General features: G+C 45.9%; 1 protein-coding gene across 3 annotated transcripts; it reads left to right on the plus strand.

Annotated features, from left to right (window-relative positions):
* Positions 1-4217: 4217 nt before the first annotated feature.
* Positions 4218-16238, plus strand: HYKK (hydroxylysine kinase). 3 transcript variants are annotated; one of them, XM_044662900.1, is made up of 5 exons: positions 4218-4425; positions 6779-7153; positions 10302-10441; positions 13624-13807; positions 15554-16238. In XM_044662900.1, the coding sequence occupies exons 2-5, from the start codon at positions 6811-6813 to the stop codon at positions 16003-16005; spliced, it is 1119 nt and encodes a 372-aa protein (XP_044518835.1). In that variant the 5' UTR covers positions 4218-4425; positions 6779-6810; the 3' UTR covers positions 16006-16238. The 3 variants fall into 3 exon arrangements, with proteins under 3 accessions (XP_044518835.1, XP_044518838.1, XP_044518837.1); XM_044662903.1 differs by lacking the exon at positions 15554-16238 and adding an exon at positions 15301-15546; XM_044662902.1 differs by lacking the exon at positions 4218-4425 and adding an exon at positions 4433-4506.
* Positions 16239-23344: the final 7106 nt, after the last annotated feature.

Raw genomic sequence — 23344 nt, forward strand, 5'->3', positions numbered from 1 at the left:
TACTACAGACATCTGATGTCTAGTTCTTTCAGTAGCAGTCGTCATGGTTAGAGAGCCTTAATTCGTTGTCTAATCCCCGTCATCTTGATCTCATATTGTATATTGCAAGGAGAGGTTTTGGTCTTCCTGGGAGGTGGCCAGATTGTATTTCTCAGTAAGAACTGCTGTTGGCCAACTATTTATTACATGAGGAAGTCCTGGCATTCAAATCTGAGTTTGTCATGTCCCTTTGGTTGTCACCATTTCCTGCATAGAAGACACCTCTTACACATTAAGCTAGAAGAAATAAAGCAACGTTTAAGGAAAGGAAGGCCAATGGACATGTCAGAGGAGCACCTCAGTACTTGTGAATGCAAGTCTAGTTGTAAAAGTCCATTATCACCTGACTGGTGGGTTTTGTTTATTTTTTAACTTTAATAGTAAATTATGCTTAAGTGGAATGGCCCATCTCAAGACCTATAGGTCTGCTGCTTTTTGATATGAAATCAGTGAGAAAGCTCCCTCTTGTTCAGCCATGAGCACCCACCCTGTTCCCCTGATATTTGTAGTTGTTTATTCTGTGACTGACCGACTTCTAAAGGAAGGGATCGAGCTGCTGAGTTCCCTGCACTTTGGAAGCAGGAGTGTGGTCCCTAGAGCCACCTGGCTTCAATCTGTTGTACAAAGGGGGTGGGGAGGAGCAGGTACTCACAGGACACACATTCCCATGAAAACAAAGGACAGAAAGCCCAGCGGCTTTCTAAGCTACCTAGAAGGTTTCCCACCTTGACAGTATGAGTGTTGACAGCATCGTATGCACCTGCCTCTAGTAGGATGGAGAGAATTTATTTGACCACCTTATGGACAGGGTGAAGTCTCAAAGGACAACTTTTTTCTTTTGCCATCTTACATTTATCTTTGAGGACAGCATAGGGAACAAAATGGACACCCTGAGCCTTCCTCAGTTAGTTTGATTTGGGAGAACAAAACAAAACATATTATTTGGGCCTTTGAAATGTTTATTCCCCAAATTGTGGTAGTGTTGCTGTTTCTATCCATTTGACTTCTAGTATATGGCTATAAAACCTTATGTATAGTAATCACATTTGAATAACTGCAAATCATTGTCTACTGTTTAAAGCCAACAAAACAGTGTAACAGTTTTAAGTTCAACAATGTTAAGTATTGTATAGAAATATATCTGGAGGCAAAGTTCAGTTGATGACAATTGTGCATATAAATGTTACCAATGTTGTAAATTATTTTTAATAAAGAAAATTGTATTATCACTGATTTTGGTTTTTCTATTTTAAAATAGTGTAGGATAATAGAATTCCAATTTTGAATATTTCATCTAAGTAAAATCAGAGTAAGCTGAATTTTAAGTTTGGAGGTTTATTTTCTGGCCTACACGAACAGAAGACAGAAGAGTGGCAAGGGCTAAGACAATTGAGGTAAGCGACTTGGTCAGGGTCACACATGTAGGAAGCGTCTCGAGAACAGATTTGAACCCAAGTCTTCCCGACTCCAGATCCGACACTATCCACAGTGTTGCCCAATTGCTGGAGATCACTTGGTTTTCAAACTTGTTCAGTACATGAGGATTCTGAGGTCCAGAGGAGAGGGGACTTGATCAGAGCTGAATAGGAATTAAGGAGCTGGATTTGGATTTGAGTAGCAGTGTGCTAACAGTGCAAAGAATGCTGGCTTTGGACTCATAGGACCAAAGTTGTAGGCAAGTGACATTGCCATGTTAGCCGTATTTCCTCCAACAATGGAGGAATTGGACCTCTATACTCTAAGGCCCTTAAACTTATCAAGCCTGTGATTCTCTTGCTCCAAATCTGGCATTCTTCACATTTCCCTATGGAGACCCATAATCATTATTCTCAATTATTTTGAGCAAGAGGGACCAGAAAAGGTGTACAGCTCTCCAAGGGCAAGAGCTGTTGTAAGTTACTTTGTTTTTGTTTTTTAGAAACGTACTAATAGCCAATGTTTAAAGTCTGTGAAACACTTTCTAACACAAGATTCCAGTGAGACGTCACAGGATTTGTAAGGTCCATACTCTGGGTCTTGTCTTCATTAAGAAAGAACCTCAGAGGCTAAATGATTTGCCCCATCCCATGATCACAGAGCTAATATCTAAGGTGAGATTGGGAGCCAGGACTTAGTGACCCCAAGTTCTGGACTATTTGCTATGCCCTACCTCTTCTTTAAGTAGTCATCAGCAAGGAAGTAGCAGAGAAAATTGGTGTATGAATGGAATAGAATCTTATGGTGTCTATCTAAGAAAGGACACCAGTGAAGCAGAAAGAGGGGAATGTTTGTATGAACTGATGTAGCACAAAATGACTTTAATCTACAATGACTACAGCAATATAAATGAAATGCACTATGAGAAAGGCAGGCAGGAGACGAAAAACTAGTGGAGGCTCCAATCGCTTGGAACACTAGTTTAGCAGCACCTACTGTGTACCAGGTGCTGTGCTGGGGATGCAGATAAAGGTCAGGGATGGGTCCTGCTCTCCAGGATTGAGCACTGTAATGTGTCCTAGAGACTAGATAATGGGAAGGAGCAGGGAGCAACTAGGAGAGGATATTTTTATATGTATATGTAGATATGTATATGTTTTCATGTGGCACTGGGATTTTTTTGCTCAATTGTGAGGTGTTTTTGGTCATGAGAGGTAGGGGTCATTCTAGAGAAGGGATTGTAAAACGATCAAAGAAAAGCATAAATAAAAAGTGTTTTTTAAAGTATTAATCATTTAGATGAATGGAACAAGGAGAAAACTTTTTCACCAGGCAGAACCAAAATAAATTCCAAACAAGCCATCAAAATGCATTTGTTCTTTGTATCCTTTTAGGCCTGTCTGAAATTTTGCCATCTGACACTAGTGATGTCAAACTTAAATAGAAGCAGGGGCCACCAAAGGGTGGATAAGGATCCCTGAATGGGCATATTGACTTGGAAAACCATATAGTAATATAATCTGTTTTACTGCATATTTTGTTAAATATTCCCCAATCGCATTTTAATCTGATGGGTTACAGGAGTGTTATGGGCAGCATAGGGCTAAAATCGGTTCCTTATTTTTTTCTTAAAAAAAAAAAAAAGCACATGTATATGCTTATGTCAACGTGAATCTAGAAACCCCAAACTTGTAGCCACCTGGGATCTGAAAGCGCCGCGCCCGCCCCACCCCCCAAGTTCAGTTAGCTTGAAAGTGAAGACGTCAAGGTTGACCTTGTCGCCTGAGAATTTCTCCTGGAGAGAAACCTCAAAGATTAACAATAGACCTTAGAGTAGTTTAGGTGAAGCTAGCCAAGTGGATCAGGTGTTAAGTACCCTTTTTGTCCCTGTAGTTTCTCCTTTGTGTCCAAGCCCTTTACCCTGGTAGCCTAGCCCTGACTGGATCTTTCCCTTTTGTGTCCATTGTAAAGCGTCAGCCTCTCCCTGATAATCTGGTCTTGAACTTCTCTGTTTCCTTGTAGCCATTGTAAAGCCAATCTGCCATACTCACTCCCCAGTTACCAAGAGGTATAGAAATTCCCCAAATTATTGTTCCTCAGAGCTAGTACCTGGCATGATTTCTCCCAGGGATACTTTTGGCCAGTGTTCTTGGAGCCTTTGGCTCTGTGTTTTGGGCGCTTGACTGTGTGGAGGCCTAAATAGGCGGGGCACGGTGCGGCCGGGGGGGGGGGGGGGGAAGAGGTCATTCCAAAAATGGTTAGTCCAGAAGGCGACTAGCCCAGCGCTGCCTGCCCTCTGGCCACGAGCCCAACGGCCAGGTGCAAGTCACCGGGAAGGAGGCCACGAGAGCATCCCTGCGTCCTCGAGGTTCTAAGTGACTTGGAGCCAGAGGAGGCTCCGCTCTCTGCGCATTATAGGAGGGGGATGAAGATCCCCGCCCTCCAACCAGCCAATCAGGCGTTCGGTCCTAGAGAGTAGGGCGGAGAAGTCCAAAGAGCTGGGGGGGGGCTCCTTCTACCATGGCAACCAGCTGATAGAAATCAAGATCCAATCAGGATCTCGTTCTTTTACAAACCTAGTGGCCACAGACGAGGGAAATGACCAATCAGGAGTTGGGTCTACTCCCTCCACCCCGCCCTCATGTTTATCGGACCAATCAGAGAACCGAACCCGCCCATTGGGCTGAAGCCCCTCCCTGGGTTCTTTTCAGAGCGCCGCCCTGGATCAGACCAAAATGCCTAAGTCCTGCGGGCGGGTTCCTGGTGCTTATGTGGCGAAGGGAGCCGAGCTCCTCCCTCTCTCAGGGCAGCTCCCTGCGCTCTTGAGCCCAGCTGAGCTAAGGCGTCCAGCCACCTCCACGGACGGAATCCACGGCTCTCAGCTGGGTGGGCGCGACCTCCGCAGAAGCCGATCGTAGCTAGCAACTGGGACTCGCCTGCAGCAGGTCCCTCCGAGAGGCCTGGGGGGCGGTAAGCTGGGGACACCTAGGCTTAGTAATAACTCGCATGTGTGTGTGTAGCGCTGCCAGAACTGCGGAGCGCTCCTGGGAGGTACGTGCTCATCCGCCCTCATTTTACAGACGAGGAAACTGAGGCAGGCAGAGAGCTACCTGCCTCACATCATCCAGCTCGCTCTGTGGCGGAAGGGCCAGAAGGGAGCTCAAAGGCCAACTCCCTCCCCTGAGGCTGGAGAGGTTGACTGGCGTGCCCCTAGGGGGACCTCAGATCCTGCGGTCTCACCTGGGCCCTCTCATCACCTTCACTTTTTTCTAGACCTTAATTCCTTCCTTGTCAAATAAAGGACCAAAAACTCGATGCCCTCTCGGGTCCCTTCTGGTCCTGGCGTCCTACAGGCTTTCCTAAAGTCAGGAAAGTGCGACGCTCATTCTACAGAGGAGGAAACCAGAGCTCAGGGGTCTCAGACTGGAAAGCTCCTTCAGACACCCCCAAACCCCCATTTCACAGATGAAAAAAACACATTAAGGAAGGATTCCAACAAAGAGGCAAAGCTAGGTCTCTGGACTCCGGGGACCACCATTAAAAAGTAAAGCGTTCTCTCCTGCCTGAGAAGGGGCAAACTCCTTTGGTGAGCCCTGAAGTCCATTCCCCTGGCCTAGCCCTCAAAGCAAAACCCAGGGGTTAGGAGAGAAACTCCACACTGTCCCAGGCTTGTAGTTAGAGCTTAGCCTCCCACTGAACCCACAATGGAGGTAGTTGGGGCTGGGAGGACCAAATGCCCCAAATCTTCCCTTTAAGAACCAACTCAAATGCCATCTTTCCCAGGAAGTTTTTGGGCTTGCCCAGTTGAGAATGCCCTTTGCTCCTTTGACCATGCCGAGTGCCTTCTGTCTGCTCTTGTATTGTGCCTTACGACTTTTCAGGGATGTCCATCTGTCTCTAGTTCTCTATCTACCTCCCACTAGGCTAGAGAAGATGGTTTTTGACCCCCTTCCCTCTTTTTGCCTTGAATGATCCAAGGTCCTTTGGGAGTAGGCCTGGGAGCTCTAGAGCCCAGAAGGGCCAGAACGACGGTACAAGGTGCAAAGTTTGAAGCCTTCCATATCACACTGGAATCTCTGGGCCTCCTCCCTCGCATGCCTCAGGACCACTGGCCAAAGTCTATTCTGAAGTTACATGCAATAGCCACACGCTAAAGGCCTCCTCCCGTGCTCTCATGTGACTAGGAAGTGACCCCAGGAGGTTCCCTAACCTCGGCCAGCAGAGCGCAAATGCTGGCAGCTGCTACAAGGCTGGAAAGGCTCCAGTTCTGGTCAATGCAGAAGCCAGCCTGGTTGAACTAAATTCAAGAAACATTAACCCTTTACCTTCCATCTCATAATCAATGCTGTGTGTCAGTTCCAAGGCAGAAGAGTGGTAAGGGTAGGCAATGGGGGTTAAGTGACTTGCCCAGGGTCATCCAGCTAGGAAGTGTCTGAAGCCAAATTTGAACACAGGACTTCCCATTTCTAGGTTTGGCTCTATGCACTGAGCTAGCCAGCTGCCCCCCCCCCAAAAAAACCATTTATTAAACACCTTCTATGTACAGAGAAACTCCCATCTTTCTTGTCTTTGTACTTTTTCTGTATGTGCCTACAGCTCAGGGTCCAGGAAGATAGAAAATTTAGCCAAGCCCTTATCTTCATGGAAGTTAAAATCTGGGAGGGGATTCCATATATATACCCAATACTACAAAGGTGTAATGTTGCACTGTAGTTATTAGATGGCACAAACAAAATTATTTGATATCTGAAGAGAAATCTTTAACCAATTTGGAGATGAAGATGGGTGGGAAGAGTAGAAGGGAGGGAAGTCTTCTGGGAAAGGGTGGCTTGCCAGCATTCGAAAGGGTAAGGAATACGGTGATTCCCCAACTCGGGTGTCTTTATAACTTCTTGGAACTTGAAACAAGGGAGATTTTATGACAAAAGAGAATATTCTTAAGTCAGAAAATAAACAAACTTCTTAATGCCAAAGAAAACTGAGTGGCTTCACAATCCTTAACTGTGGCCTCTGGTTCAGTCTCGGGGCACTTGAGAAAAGCCTTGATGTTCTCACAAGGGCTCTTTCACACCTGTGCCTGAGACCCGAAATTCTATCTGCCAGCCTTCATCTCTTTAGGTCCCTTTTAGCTCTGACAATGGAAAACACCCTGGGAAAGGGCACCCTTTAATCTGATGTTAGTCATTGCTAACTTAGTATGAGTAAAGGGTCAGATTGTAGGAGAACAAAGTAACCCAAGAGGGCCTGGGATAAAGGGTGGGGGGAAGTCGGCTCTGAGAAATCTCTGAGAACAAATGTATTCTAATCCCCTTCTTTGTGACAGAAAGAGCAGAAGACTAGGGCCTCTCTGCCGCAATGCCAGGCCCGGAGCATCAGCAATCCCAGACCCTCACCAAACCCGCCTTCAGCGAGCCCCAGGCCTCCGCGTTGGTGGAGTCCATGTTTGGGCTAAAAGTTACCAAGATCCAGCCTCTCCCCAGCTACGATGACCAGAACTTTCACGTGCACGTTCCAAGGGCCCCCTCAACAACCGGCCTTAGCGAGTATGTTCTCAAAGTGAACAACTCTGACTCCAGCAAGAACTCAGACCTGGTTGAGGTGCAGAGCCACGTTATGATGTTCTTGAAGGCCGAAGGATTTCCAATAGCCACTGTCCATCCCACAAAAGGAGGCAACCTGACCTCTCTGATGTCCATAGGTAAGCGTGGTGGCAGCAGTGCCCAAATCCCCAGAAACATTGATGAGCTGGTTCCTCGATGGCCAGAATCACCCACGTACCTGTCGTGAGAGAGAATGTGCCATGGCTCCCGACGCCCCAGTTTGGGGCCTCTGAGTCAGGAATTCTGATGACCAGGAAATATCTTCTGGTAGCCAGAGGTCACTAAGGGGGCAGGCGGCCTGAGATTCGTCCAGTTAGACATGTTTCTCTTCCAGCTTTTTGTGAACTGAGCACTGGCCTAGGAGGGGGCTGTGGAGGAAGAGGCAGAGTTCAGATAAGACACAGTCCTTGTCCTCAGGGAGCTTCCAGGCTAACAGGACCAGTGAAAGGGGGTATCGAATTCCAAAGCTGTGAGCAAAGCAGTTGTTGTCATTGTCCCTCACCAGACCCCAAGTCCTCATGTTTCCTGCTCGGCAGCCCTATTGTGTGTCACACTGTATTTAATTCCTTGGCCAGCAAGCTGTCCTTTTATTGTATGAAATCAAGCTAAAAAGAGCCTATGCCTCAGTTTCTCCATCTCTACTGCCAAAATTTTTATTGTTAAAAATAGCTTTGCCTGAGCAGCTAGGTGAGTAGTGAATAGAGAACCAGGCCTGGAGTTGGGAGATTCTGGGCTCAAATATGGCCTCAGACACTTCCTAGCAGGGTGTCCCTGGGCAAGTCACTTAACATTGCTTGCCTAGCCCTTGCCCTTCTGTCTTAGAGTTGTTACTAAGTTAGAAATTAAGGATTTTTTAAAAAGACTAATGGTGCCTTCCCTGCAATGCTGGGTGAACAGGAAGGCCTGGAGATCTGGGTGTAAGATTTAGGGTCAACTTACCCCCTCCAGAGGACTTTGGCACTTCTGCTTTGTCATCATCACCAAAGGATACTGGCAAGAGTGCAGAGTGGACTAGAACCCCTGCTCTGGGAGGGTTGGGTGACGGCCCTGAGGGGCGCCATGTGGCCATCCCAGGGAAGATGGCCTCAAAGGGCAGAACAGACAGTGGAGGGGGAAGGAATGAGACAGGGAGCTGCCAGGTGAAAAACATTCTCATGAGTAAAGCCATCCCAAAGGGTAATGGTGGCCTTATGAGGGTAGGGAGCTCCCCATCATTAGAAGTATTTCAGAGGCTGGATAATCACTTGTCAGAGACATGGTATGGTCCAGAGAGGACTACGTGACCACTCAGGCCCAGCCGACTCAGGTTCTACAACATAGTGTGATTCTGAAACTCATTTGAAAAATTGTTATACACATGTTCTTTTTGACATTGATATCACCTCATAATGACCCACAGCGGGTACCAGAGAAGGCCAGTTACCCTGAGATCAGCCCACTGGGGGAATCTGATAACTTGTGCCTCCTCCTGCCCCCGGAGGGAGTCCCTTAGATCCAGTCCAGGTTTCCTGCCGAGGGTTCTCAGAAGGAGGAACTGGCCCAGGCCGGGCCGGCAATGTCCTGCTCATCCCGAGCCCCACGTGGTACTAAACTGAGGGGTTTGTGTTTGAGCCTGGAGGCAAGAGGAGGCCTCTGTGTTTGAGGGATGAGGGGAGTCACCTGGGCAGAGCTGCACTAAGGAGAGTGGCTTCAGCAGCCTGGAGGAAGGTGGCCGGCACTTGGGAGAGCCTTGAGGGATGGACACCCAACTAAGACACGTGTATGTTTCTGGGCTTTGTGGTTCTTCTTAGTTATTATTCCTGGGCCAGGCCAGTCACACCCATACGACAAAACCTGGGCTGCCAGACACACCATTTTGAAAGGATGGAAGGATGAATGTTCAAGTTACCTCAAGGAAGGGAAGATACCGAATGACTGAGGAGGGGATCACAAATGGTATTATTTGTTACTCCCCCCACAAAAAAAAAAAAAATGGTGTTCAAGAGAACACTAGCAACTACCACCATTCTTCTCCTTCTCCTTCATGTCTTTACTCGCTGCACACACAACGAGGGCAGCCTTTAAAATCCAGAAGTGGGTTTCTACGGTAAACCCTACTTTCACTTTCGTACAGTTGATGGAAGGGGATAGAGAATGTGAGAGCCCTCTGGGTTTATTGTTTGGTTATTACTAAAACTTCCTCAGATGAGAAAAGGCAGCTTAAATTAGGCTCTTACCACTATAAAATGGGCAGGTCTCCCCGCCGTGCGTAGGTGAAGATCCTAGAAGGTTCCTTGAGAGATAGAAAAGCAAGGGTCCTCTGATTACCTAATGTCCAGCCCTGAAAAGGCAGCATCGGACACTTTATGTGTCAGTTAGGGGTCCAGGGAGGATGACAGAAGATGAGAGATCATTCACCAGTTAAAACCAGTAGTAGAGGAAGACAGAGAATGCCTGAAGCCTGTTTTCTCCTGGGTCCTCTCATCCTTCTCCCCTCACTCTCCAGTCTAATTTGCATCATTAGTTGGTAGTCATAGGAGGGGCTTACATGAGCCCTCCCTCCTCACAGCCCCAAGAGGAGAGGGGTACGAGATTTTGATGTCTGTTCATGGGATTTGCCAACCCTTTGTTTTTGGAAAGTACAAATTGGGGCTTGAGCCCACCTTGGGGAACTGGCACAAATCCTGAGTTTGCAGCGATGACGTCGGCCCAGGGGCCCAGGGTTTTTTGGTTCTTTGGACTTTGCTTTGCTTTCTAACTTTGCCTTCATTCATTCGAAAAGTCTTTTTTTAGGGATTATTTCTAGGCAGAAACAGATCTGATCAATGAGCTCTCCTTGTTAGGGGTGGGGGTGGGGGGCCAGATTTTGAGTTGCTATCAAAGACAAACAAGAAGGAACTCAGTAGTTCTTGCCTTTTTCCCCAAGCAGTTTCCATTCCAGGATTATGAGCACAGAAGCTCTTTCTCTGACATCCACCCAGTATGAAAAGTTGAATGAGGGAAACCTTCTCATTTGCTTTTCTCTTCAGGGGACAACTCCCATAATTTCCTCATAAAATGTATTTCTTAAAAAAAAAAACAATAATGATGAAAGCCAATAACTATTGCATAATGCTTTAAGGCTTACAAAATATTCTCACAGATGAGGAAACTGAGGACCACAGACATAAAGTGACTTGCTCGCCTGAGGTCACTCGGGCGATAAGGAGTCAGAGCTAAGATGTGAATCCCCAGAAGTCTTGATCATCTTCCTCTCTCATGTACTAGACAGCGGCTCTGACACCCAGAGTTACTTGGTGAGGCTGTTCACCTATCTGCCAGGAAGACCCATAGCCCAGGTTCCTGTCACTCCGAAGCTCTTATATGAAGTGGGAAAGCTAGCGGCCCGAATGGATAAAACTCTCGAGGTAAGGGGCTTAGCTGTGAATGTGCATCTGTTCTCTGATAAATTCCGTCAGGTCTTTTCATTCATTCACCAGATAATTCCTGAGCACTTGCTATTTGTTAGATACTGTGAGGGGTACAAAGGAGCAGAAGGTAGCATCCTTCCAGCAGGAGAGACAAGAGGCATAAACAAAACCAGGTAGACTGGGAAAGTGGAATTACAGTGTGGCTGTTCAGAGGAAGAAAGGAATAAGGCAAGTCAGAGAGGCCAGCTAGACAGGCTTCCTAGAGAAGGTGCTGTTATCTGGGTTGGACCCTAAAAAATGAGCAGGAATGAAGGTGGATGTGGAGAGGAGGTTCACAAAGCCTGGAAAATCTGGGTGTAGCTGGGGCTGGTGTGACTGCAGTTGAGGGAGAGCACGAGAGCCCCTTCTTTTGTCATTTTTGGCCCTAGACACAATTTCAGTTATTCACCATGTGGTGTCAGCATTCAGGGCAGGTCAAGGGAACACCAGCACCGACCAACCCTAAGAGCAGAGATGTGATCAGGCCGCTTCTCATGGCAACGGCCAAGGGTCAGTACAAGATGTCTTTGCAAAGGCAGTTTTCTTGTTGTGACCATATCAGGAATTCACAAGGTAAATGAGCACCGAAACCTTCCATAAAGAGAAATGATTCGGGGGTCAATGCTAAATCTGTGAGGCAGAAGCTGGCTTAATTCAGCTTTCTGGAAAGCGGCCCATTCTAGCTCTCCTTATCAACACTGCAAGCAGCCTTGTAATGAATATATCACACAGCCTTTCCAGCAGAGGAATGCCCGAGATAAGGTGCTTTACGTGGCGCTCACCGAGGCTCATATAATGGCACGTTTTCCAAGAATCATCTCTGTCCCCTCCTTACATACTCCTATAATCATAAGAAAACTGGGTAGGCGCCTGTAACCAGAATCTTGGCTAATGTTTGAACAGGGCTTGTACCATTAATGTGACCTGTTAAAATGTTTATCACTGATGGCAGTAAAGATAATGGATGACTTGCAAATAAAAGCTAAAGCTGGAAGCTCCAAAAGGAGGAGGCTGAGAGGCTTTTTCCTAACCCTATCTGTGCTCTGTGTTTTTCTTCTTCCTTTCCTTTCTCTCCCTCCCCCATTCCATATTTCATGTCTGCAGCCCCTCCGCAGTTCAAGAACCTGCCCGGTGTTTATGTTGTGCGGGCCATAACAGACAGGTCAGTCTTTGGTATTCCTAATTTCAGTGTTTTGGTGAAACATCCCCCACCGGCAGCCTCTTCCTAGCTGGGAAGATGAGGACATCCACCGTAAGGTGTGGTGGAACCAAATGAGCCAAGGGTGGGAAGGGGACATCTCTGCATTCTGCCCTCGAGCATGCCAGGAGAGACTCACTACAGACACTGCTGAAAATGCAAGTACGTATGTTAGCATTGAAATAAAAATCCTTCCTAGATGGATGGGAGATGATAACCACCCACCTAGGGAACTATCTAGGCCAGTAAAGCACAAACCCGCTTGCCTTTAAAAACAAAGTTTAATTTAAAAGAAGAATAAAGGGAAAATGATAGGCAGTTTCCTAAAACTATGGAGCTAATCTCCAACCACTTTCTTTCACCTCACAGTGAATTAGTTCTTCTCCTTGAAAATTCACTCAAGCTACTCTAAAATTCCTTATCTCTAACTAAGACCCAAAAAACCCAACTATCTGACTATAAACTAACCTCATTAATATGGATTACAAAAAATGATGAATAGGAAGGACTCACGGATGTATTTGAGGCCTTACCTAAAGCCTGGGTTGTTCCTAGAGATACCCAGAGTCCCAGATGACCAAACTCTGGGTTTTACCTTCACCAGTAGATTTCTGACAGATGGATCTCAGGCAGACGGTCTCTGTACTTCAGGGAAAGCAGTATACTCCAAGACAAATACTACAACACAGGAATCACTAATCTTTCCTCAAAATTAGGATTCCCAGTGAAAATGCCAGAGCAAAATCCTCTTTCCCAGCTCAGTCAAAACCAGATTCAGAGTAACAGTTACTTTCCAGTATAAAACTCCCAAGATCCTTTTCTCCTTGTCAGAATCTTCTCCCAGGGCTTGTATCCAAATTCTCCACCTTTCCTCTTAAAACTAATCTATGAAATTTACTCTATCTCTTACTTCCTACAGCATTCTCCAGGCAGAACAGAATTTTCCTGTCTAAAAAGGGATGAGGTCAGCTTGGCATGCCCTGGGTTCAGTCTCCTTCTGGGATTTCAGCTTTCTCTTCCAAATAATGATTACACGTCCCTGGCACTTTCCTCCCCTCTACAGCTTTGTGCAGTGGCAGATACAGATTATCCCATCTGCACAGATGAGGAAGATGAAACTCTCAGAGACTGACTCACCCAAGATCACATGGGTGGCAAGTGTCTGAGGCTTTACACAAACTTATGTCTCCTGACTGCAAGACCAGTGTTCTGTCCACTAACAACAAGCCCACTCTGCAATAACCTTCTCTCAGATTTTGTCTGGACCTGAAGCCAAGCTCACTGACTTATGGATTGTTGAATTTTCCCCTTTCTCCTTTTTTCAAAATCTGGCTATTTGCCCTCTTTTCTCTTTCTGCTATCCCTCTCCCACTCACCCCAGGGGCTCATCCTATTTCTCTCACTATAGTAGGATACAGTTTGTCTCTGGCTGGTGCCCTGAGCTCATACCATCTTCCCTGAAGACAGGTTCAGATCCTGGCTCTCTTGTTCATTTCTTACTATGTACTACCCCACAAGGTAGATCATTTCACCGTATCCAGAAAATAAGGAGGTTGGGTTAGAATGACTAATTTCCCTTTCAGCTCTAAGTCTGTGAGCCTATACATTCCTAGTTTTCTCCTCATCTCCCCTTCCTAGAGTCCTTCTCTTCCTCCAAGCCCATCTCAGATCATATATCCTCTTTAAAACCTCCCTTGGCAATCCCCTTCAACAGAGAAGGATCTCTACCCCCCTCACATTTTCCTTGAGGTCTTTGGTCCTCTTTTGTCTCCATCAAGCTCTATTTTGTATCTCCCAGGAATATCAGTGTGTCTCCTGTCCTCTACTAGACTGGAAGATCTATGAGGTCAAGGAGTGCTACATCGACCTTTTTGAACAGTTTCTAGAACACTGCCTGGCTCATTAGATACTTACCATGTTTGTTTTCTGGATTCTTTCTTAGAAATTCCATCATCCAAAGATAAGTAGCCTACATCGGGGGGACTTCATCTGGAACCTGAGAAATGTTCCTCTTCTAGAAAAATATACTTATGCATTGGGCCAGACCAAAAACCGGGAGATGATAGACCAGGTGCTCAAGCAGTTCAAGAATGAGATAGTGCCAAAGTTAAGCTGTTTTCGAGAATGTGAGTATTTCCCATTGCCAATAGAGAATTTTGAAATTCCCTTTTTTCCTTGCCCCCCAAATCTGTAACATCATCACCTCTGTCTCAGGCAGCAAATGCTGCCTCATGACTAACAATGAGTTTTTTGAGAAGGGAAGGGAAGCCTCTGGTGAAATGAGACAGATGAGACTTTCCCCAGTTTTTGCCTGTTTACCAAAATGGCCTCCTGGTGTCCCAGTGGATCTGCAATCTCATTGTTATTAGTGCTTTTTCCATCCTTCCCCTCCCCTCCATCCCCTCTAGTGCTTGGCCTGCATACAGGATTTGCCCAAGGTAGAGCAGACTTTCCTCTGGTTTTTCTTTTCTTAGTAATATTTTTTTTCCAATTACAGGTTAAAAATAATTTTTAACATTTGAGTTTTTAAATTTAGGGTTCCAAATTCTCTCCCTTTCCCTCACCCCTCCTCCACCCAAGGATAGTAGGCATTTTGAGACTGGTTCTACAATGTGCAGTCATACAGAACATATCTGCTAGGACTGCCCCAGGAGCCTTTTCCCTCTTGGTAGAATTTGGCAGCACTTCTGCTTTTTGGGCATGCCCTTGGAGAACCCAGAACTGCCTCCAGTCCATAATGAGACATGGCAGGACTTGGTGGGGCTGGGTGGAGGGATACCACCTTCCTTTTTCAGTCTTGCAGAGATTTGCCATTGGGTCAGTGTGGATACACCTCCTCCCAGGCAGACTGCAGCCCCTCAGGAACTGAATGGAGGGGGCTCTGGCCAAGACATTCATCCTCCTGATGATGTTCCTCTAGATTTAATGAGGCTACCCATTGCTAGGGCTGTCCAGACTGCCTGCCTGCTGTCCTATGGCCAGTCTGGTACCATCTTTTCAATAATGCTTTATAAGGATGTTATGTTATTATACATCAGTATTTTTATGATAGACATCATGTTAGTTATTATGTGATAGACATGATGTCTATTATTCCTTAAATAATGTAGAAGTAAGTTATAAGAAGGGCCAAACAGAGTACTCAGGGTAACTGCCAAGAAAGGGCCTCATGGGCAGCCAAGTGCCCAGGGCCTCTGGATTTTGTCTTCTTGTGCCCAAAGCATGATAGTACATAACTGCACAAAGAACCACAACATTCAGGTTTGATGGGGTAAAAAAGGGATTCCCAAGCCTGGGCTCTGGGCTCCCACTGTGGCCCCCTCCCATGACTCAAGACTCCTGTTAGAAGCAGAAAAGGTCACCTGCCTGGATTTCAGGCCCACCCCCTTACCATCAGCTCCATCAGTCAGTACTTTGCTCACGAGACAAGTGTTGAGACATGGAGAGGAAATCAAAAGGATCCTCTCTTCAAGAGAAGCTCTGAGATAAAAGAAATGTATCTCAAATGAACCCTAATTTCCTTTGAGAGTTTTAAATTTATGTTGAAATATAATTTGTGCTTTATTGAACTATAAACTTCCTGTGTTCCAATGGTTCCTCTTCCTCATTTCTCTTTCAGGGGTCATCCTCTGACCATTCCCATCTCTCAGCCTTTTGAAGATTTTAAGCAGAGCAATCTGTTTCTGTCCCTTCTGTGTTCTGGGCTGTGCTTCCATGTGGCTCAGAGAGGCACCCTGGAGGATTTAGGGGCTGTTTTTTTTCTTACTTTTCCATTAAATGGAATGAAATGTAAATGGTCTTAGTGAGTTTAACCCCCATTCTATTGCCCTACTCCCACCCTATCCCCACTGGTTTCATTGCTCTGCTTCCAGGCATCAATCACGGGGACCTGAATGGCTACAACATCTTGGTGGAGCCCAGCAGTGAAGCCTCTGGTGACACAGAGTACCGTGTGTCTGGAGTCCTGGACTTTGAGGACATGAGCCAAGGGTACTACGTGTTCGAGTTGGCCATCACCATCATGTACATGATGATAGAGAGCAAAGACTCCCTTGCCGCAGGGGGCCACGTGCTGGCCGGCTTCCAAAGCGTGATCCCACTGACGGCTGAGGAAAGGAAGGCGCTGTTCTTACTGGTGAGCGGTCGATTTTCTCAGTCACTCGTGATGTCTGCCTATACGTGCCAGCTGTACCCCGAGAACAAAGACTACCTCATGATCACTGCCAAGACAGGCTGGAAGCACCTGCAGAGGCTGCTTGATACGGGTCAGAAGGCCGTGGAAGAAATCTGGTTTGAGACCGCCAAGTCCTACACACAGCAGTGACTTTATAGCAACGTTCCCATGAAATGAGAGTGTGTTGACTAAGACAAGGTGGGGGAAGCACCTGGAGATTCCAGAGCTGTGAACTCTCAGTAGTATTTGTCCGATAAAGGGAGCTCCCCTTTCTACTACTTTATGGCTTATAAAATAGGATATGTGATTTCATGAAATTATAAGACCAGAATGAACTGAAATGATTAATTTTTATATTAATATGAATGTCATTAAACACATACCATCTGTCTACATCATCGAATTCTTGAGACTGAAATTAGAAAGCATGGCTTGAGGAAGAAGGAGCCTCTCTTAACGCTTACTAGGGATGTGACCTTTGGCATGTCAGTGAGCTCCTTTTGGCTAAAATGGGGGCGATGGTACCATGTCTGCCTAGAGGCAAGGCTAAGCCAGGCGGTTTTTACAGTAGCTTCCTGTTCTGAGATCTGTAATTGTCTTCTCTAGGAAAGAAATACTAGAGTCATCTCCATTTAAAAACACAGAACTAGAAGCAGGAATCTATAGAATTTTCATGAGAAGGATCAGGGAAGATGCAGCCAGTCCAGTGTTGGATCATGTGAGACAAAGCCTGATTCCAAAAGGATAAAGAACATGCTTGGTTACTAGAAACATGTGAAGGGAAGAGAGGACATCATACAGGGGATGACGTACCAGAAGATATCATCACTAGAAGGTCAGCAAATATGGTCACAAGAGAAGCAGCCCTCATTGCCAACCTCCTGTGGGCAGAGGTTTGAGAGGGTTTAGATCCTAACAAAAAGATCCAGGAGAGAGCCTTGGTTTCAGCCATGTTCTGCCCACTAAAGCATCCCAGCCCATCCATCTTAGTATCCTGCCTTTTTGGGGCATTATGGTCAAAATAATCAGTTGTCTGCATTCTGTTGATGAATTTGTCTGCGCTGAGCTAGCCTGCCTCTCGGGTGATAAACAGAGCCTCAAAGCCTGCCTTGCTTTTTTAGCTCCTTCCAGCTTCCAGAACATTCCCCAATGAAGCCTTTGAGAAGGTCGTCTCTCTGCCCCCATCAGGCTGGAAGGGGCATGGGCATGTTGCCTCATGGTTCTATAATACTTTATGGCTTGCAAGGCATTTTCTTTAAATCAAGGCAGGAAGTGGGGGTGTTATTTTATCCCCCTTTTACAGATGAGAACACAGACTCTCTCTAATTGTAGCATCTTCCCTCTAGTCATATAGCCAAAAGTGGCAGTGCTGATGCCAAACCTAGGACTTTTTTTAACCCTGACCTTCCATCTTAGAAGCAATACTAACTACATTTTGGTTGCAAGAAGAGCAATAAGGGCTAGGCAATGGGGGTTAAGTGACACTAGGAAGTATATGAGGCTAGACTTGAACCCAGGACCTCCCATCTCTTAGACCTGGTTCTCTATCCACTAAGCCACCTAGCTGCCCTCCAAACCTATGGTTTTTCCATTACACTATTGGTGTCTTTCTATAAGGAAAAATCACATTTGCATGTTTGCTTTTCTATGTTGTGTTTTTTTTTTTGTTGTTGTTTTTTGTTTTTGTTTTTTTGCAAGTGAGCTCTGGCTTCTAGATCCATTTTGCCTTGTGTAATAGGGGTTGGGACTGGCCAATTGGAATCCAGTCTTCATAAGCATCCTCATCTGATAGTCCCCGTGTGGATGACTGCAGCCATTTTTTAATTGGTCTGCCTCTCATCTGTCCTAAATCCTAAAGGCAGCTTTGTCTCCTTAAAATACTACTTTGACCAAATAGCTCCCTTTTTCAAAAATCTTCTTTGGCTCCCTACTGCCCAAGCCTTTCAGAGTCAAACTCTTGACATTCCACTCACAGTTCCCATTTCTCCCTTCAAGAACCCCCATGTAAACAAATCTTGTCAATTTATTCTTCAAAAGACACTTCATTGATGTAGGCTCTCCCTCTGCTAACACTGACCACAACACCTCCAAGACTTAGTAGACAGGATGTTGTGCATTTCTGTGGCTGAAAAAAACTCAACAAGTGACCAGACTGTGGGCAAGGGTGTGCCGGAGACTGCTCAAACCAGCTGGCCAGCTGACTGGTACCTGGTCAGTGGGAGCATTTATGCCTGTGAAAGCCACAAACGCTACAGGTCATGGCTTGACTGACTGTTTCACCGATTACCTAGGTTTAAGAAAGGGATGGAGAAAATGGTAATAGTGCAGTTGAAACTCCCAAATGCTTTGGGCCCATTACTTTCCCCCTGGAGAGCCAGTTGTTAATTACTCAGCAGCAAATTGCCGAGTTGCTCTAGACTGACCTCCCTGACTCCTACAGGAAGCCTTCCTTACCCGCTCTTAATTCTGGTGCCTTCTCTCTGTTATTTCCCACTTATCCTGTATAGAGTTTGTACACATTTGTCTACCTGTTGTCTCTGCAGTTAGATTGCAAGTTTCCCAAGGGCAGGCACTGGCTTGGCTTGTATCCCCATCACTTGGCACAGTGCCTGGCATATAGTAGGCACCTAATACATTTTTATTGATGGACATTCTTCTCTCAGGCCTAGACTCGCCCCATTTTCTCCCACCTTGAGTTAGGACCTCCCAGGCCTTGTGCTTGGATTGCTGACAGAGCCTTTCAGGACCCAGAGTTCCATCCATCTATTCCATGATGAAGCATCTAGATAGGGTGTTAGCAGAGCCTGAAGTGTGCCTGATACAGTGCCACTTCCATGTCTCTCCCCCTCGATCTAGACCCCAGCACTCTCCAGAATGCAGCTGTTATTCCCCCCACCCCATATTGTGAAGCCTTCTTGCCCGCCCTCACTCAGGAAGCTTGGACTTGTCCACTCTCTGGACCAGAGTGATCACATTTACACTGACTGTTCTTTGCTGGCAGTTACTTTTGATGTCTAGGCCCAGCTGTTTGGACAGCTCCCTGAGGACAGGGACTGGAGTCAATAAATGTTTGATTCTGTTTTTAAAGCCCCCTAACTTCAGTGTGTGTGGTCCATGACTTTCACTGATTAACAATATCAATTTTGGTAAAAATCTGAGGACAAAACCTTCCTGGCTAGCCAGCGTTGTTACCAATTTGTGTACTTGAATCCCCTGCTTCCTGAGGGATGAGGCTGTCTTCATTTTGTATTCCCCAGAGCCCTGCACATACGTGGTGCTTCACACAGCTTTACTGGTCTTAATGGAGGAAGATGTATCCTAGATTGTGCATAGACAGTTCTCCTTCCAATGAAGCTGTACCTCCATCATCGAGATCCTTCCTCCCTGATTCCTGCTACAGGGGTAGCAGTTAAATGATCACAAGACCTAGAAGCCAGGGGGAGCAAACCTCATGAAGCCCAGCAATCATTTGTGGAATTGGGATGGTTAGGGTTTGGGCCCAGGATGGAAAATGTAGAGGAAGCCCAAGGGGCTGGTTTTAGGAAACATTTAAAAGGCATAGTGTGATAAATTAACACAACTGGACAAGAGCAGAAGTGGGAGAAAGCAAAAAAGAAACCAATGTGGTCAGTAGGAGAGCAGTCCAGGTGGTTTCCAGTGTGGAGCAGAGGGGATCCCCGCTTCCAGAAGGCATGAGGATGTCATGGAACATCCCTGCCCCACAACTGGGAATGTGCAGACCTTCTGTACCTGGTTCTGGTGACTAATTCTGGGAAGAGACACACCATCGACTGGCCAGGCAGCCAGTACTCATTCCTCCCTGAGCAGACTAAAGAGGCAGGTGACAAGAGGGGAGAAACTCTCAGTGGTGAGACAAACCCCAGGCCTTTATCCCCACCTGTCGAGTGAGCCCATGGTCTCTGTCACATCCATTCTTTCCTCCTAGAAGATGAAGGAGATCAGCACTAGCCACAACCTTGGGGGCTTGGAAGCATCAGAGGTACAGGACAAAATATTCTGGAAACCAAATCACAGGAGAGATGCTCCCCACTCAGGCCAGCAGCAGCAAAGGTACAGACTCATTCACCCTAAATTAGCCGTGTCACCCTAGGGAGGGGACAAGGAATATTATGTAGAAACTACTTCAAGTTTGAGCACAATCTCCCTGAGATCCAGGGGCTAGAGAGGAGGGCACCCACAGGGACTGGGAGGAAATGTTTGTACTTCTGTTGTTACTTCATCTCTCTTTGTACTAACTATCCCTTAAAAGCTAACATGTGAGCTCGGTTGCTCATCACTGGTGGTCATCAGTGGGGAAGAACACACTAAGGGGATTCAAGTCAACAGCATCAGAGAAGAGATATCCCTAACCCTAAACCTCAGGGGAACTCTAGAACCCTGAGGGGAAGCTGTAGCCAGATTTTTTTTTTCTCCTTTACTTTTTTAGTATTGATACAAAGTATTGGTTCCAAGGCAGAAGAGCAGCAAGAGCTAGGCAATGGGGATCAAGTGACTTATCCAGGGGCACACTGCTACAAAGTGTCTGAGGCCACATCTGAACTCAGGACTTCTCGCCCCCCCCCCAGATGTCTGTCCACTGAGCCACCTGGTCATCCTTTATGTAGCCTGTCTTTATCTGGGAGAACAAGTTCAAGGTCCCTACATGCCTGGGGAGGAGGGCCAACAAGCCCCAAAATGCTGCCATGTCTGACACTGATTTTCTTAGAGAAAAGCTGGCTATCTCTTTCTCGTGGGGTTCTAAGGGCACCCCTAATAGAAGATGGCTTTCTTTAATACAATTGCACAAATCTGGCCACATCCTTCCCCTACCCCATGAGTTCTAGTAGCTCCCTATTATCTCTAGATTCAAATATAAACTCTGGTTTGATGATTAAAGACCTTCCCAAATTGGCTCTGATGTCCCCGTCTAGCTTTGCTCTCTTTACTCTCTCCTTCATATTCCCTACAAACCTGATCAAGTAGCCTTTTGCCTGCACCTTACCTACCACGTGCCACCTGTGTCCATGTCCTTCTGGCTGGCTTGGCCCAGGTCCAAAAGGCTTTCCTCCTCTCCTCTCTCTTGTACACTGGAAGTCCTATTTTTCTTAATGGCTCAGAGAAAAGGTCCCTGTCTGAAGCCTTTCTTGACATGTCCCATCCCAGGTGGGGAATACAGAATATAGAAACTTATATGTGAATCCTGACCAAATGAAAGCCTCTCAAAGGGAGACCTTGTTTTCTTTTTTTCTCAAGGGTTTGACACACTTGGTAATAAATGCTTGTTGATTAAGGAATAGCAAAGAACTTGGGATAGCACAGGTACATAGGAGGAAGGGGAGAAGAGCCTGCCTGCCAGGCCATGCCCGAGTCACACATCGGAGCCCAAACTTTGCTTGCCGCTCCCATCCTTGAGCACCTTCTCTTCTTTCTCTAGACATACCCTCTCCATGTCCTCATTGGCTCCCAGAGGCTCACCTGGCCTCTACCCAGATGATGTCTGGCTCTTATACACAATTCCAATCTCAAGCTCCAGCCCCTCAACACCAAGAACATCTCCCTCCTGGGGCCCTGGGTGGGAATGTTGCATATGCTTCCTGTGAAGTCATTTAATAGATAAGTTCGTTTAACTTTTTCTATTATGAGAGTTCATGGATTCCAGTTATTTTTTTAACCTTTATCTTCTGACTTTAAAACAATACTAAGTATTGGTTCCAAGGCAGAAAAGGAGTAAGAGCTAGATATGGGGATGTGGGGGTGGTTAGGAAGTGTCAGGCCAGATCTGAACCCAGAACCTCCCATCCCTGAGCCTGGCTCTCTATCCAAGGAGCCACTTACCTGCCTCCAGTTAATATCTATTTATGACTGATATAAAAATAAAAGTTTCCAGTAATAAGTGTTGCATGAATTCTCCTATCAATTCAACTAGTTAATGCCAATTAAGCCAGCAAAATCAGAGTACAGGTTTTTATTACATTCAGAATATAAATGCCCATTGACTACTTATACATTTCCATATGGTGCCCATGCCACCAGCAGTTGATGGGGAATGCATCCTTCACAATTAAGCAAACAATATTTATACAATCTATTAAACAAAGAAAAATAGACCATTTCTTATAACACAGCTGGCCACACACTGTCTGTTGAGGAAAATGAATCATTAACTCAAGGAGGTAGAGACAATTCATTAAATCAAAATCTAACCCAGTGGTTCCCAAACTTTTTTGGCTTACCGCCCCTTTCCAAAAAAAAAAATATTACTTAGCCGCCTGGAAATTAATTTAAAAAAAATTTTTAATAGCAATTAATAGTAAAGATAAATGCACCTGTGGCCATCACTGCTCTCCTGGATCACTGCAGCACCCATCAGGGGGCAGTAGTGCCCACTTTGGGAATCACTGATCTAACCCATCAAGCTAGAACAGGGGTCGGCAACCTTTTTGGCCGTGAGAGCCATAAACACCACATTTTTTAAAATGTAATTTCGTGAGAGCAGTTCAGTGCTCACAGTGCCACTCCTGTAACAGTGCCTGAAAAATAATGGACTTTATGGCTCCTGCAGAAAGAGCCATACATAGCTGACCCCTGGGCTAGAGGTAAGGAAGAGCCACATTCTAGTGACTCTGAAATCCTCCTAAAAAAAAAAAAGCAATTAAGTCTTTTTGTACCAATTAGAGGAGGAAAAGAAAACACTGAAGGAAAATGGCAGTTGCAGGTGGTCTAGGGTCACATATAGCAAAACAGCCCATGTAAAACAAAATAGGGTCTTTTATAGTCTCTTAGAAATTAACTTTAAAAAATTTATTAAAACCCTGACCTCCTGTCTTAGAATCAATATTGAGTGTTGTTTCCAAAGCAGAAGAGCAATAAGGGCTAGGCAGTGGGAGTTAAGTGAATTGCCCAGGGTCACACAAATAGGAAATGTCTGAGGCCACATTTGAACACAGGTATTCCTGACTCCAGTCTGGGCACTCTATTCACAGTGTCAACAAGCTGCCTGCTGCCTAAAGATATACCTTTCTTAACTCATCTTTCCAACTTAGAATCAGTACTATGAATTGGATCCAAGGCAGAAGAGGAGTAAAGGCTGAGCAAGCTGCTCTAGAAATTTCCACAGTATAATAGTATTTACATAGCACTTTCAGGTGTGCAGAAAACTTGCTATTTATTTGATCCTGGCTCAGGTACCCCTGGAGGTATTGGTCTACAGATAGCAACAGAGGGGCATTGAAGGGGCTCCGTGGATAGAGTGCCATGCTTGGGCTTGGATTCAAATTTGACCTCAGATATCTTAGCTGGGTGACCCTGGTAAAGTCTTTTAACTCCAATTGCCTACCTTCACTACTCTTCTGCCTTGGAACTGAAGCACAGGATTGATTCTGAGTCAAAAAAGAAAAGATTAGGGGCAGCTGGGTTGCTCAGTGGATTGAGAGTCAGGCCTAGAAACAGGAGGTCCTAGGTTCAAATCCGGCCTCAGACACTTCCCAGC

The sequence above is a fragment of the Gracilinanus agilis genome, chromosome 2 (assembly GCF_016433145.1).
Source record: "Gracilinanus agilis isolate LMUSP501 chromosome 2, AgileGrace, whole genome shotgun sequence".
Lineage (NCBI taxonomy): Eukaryota > Metazoa > Chordata > Mammalia > Didelphimorphia > Didelphidae > Gracilinanus > Gracilinanus agilis.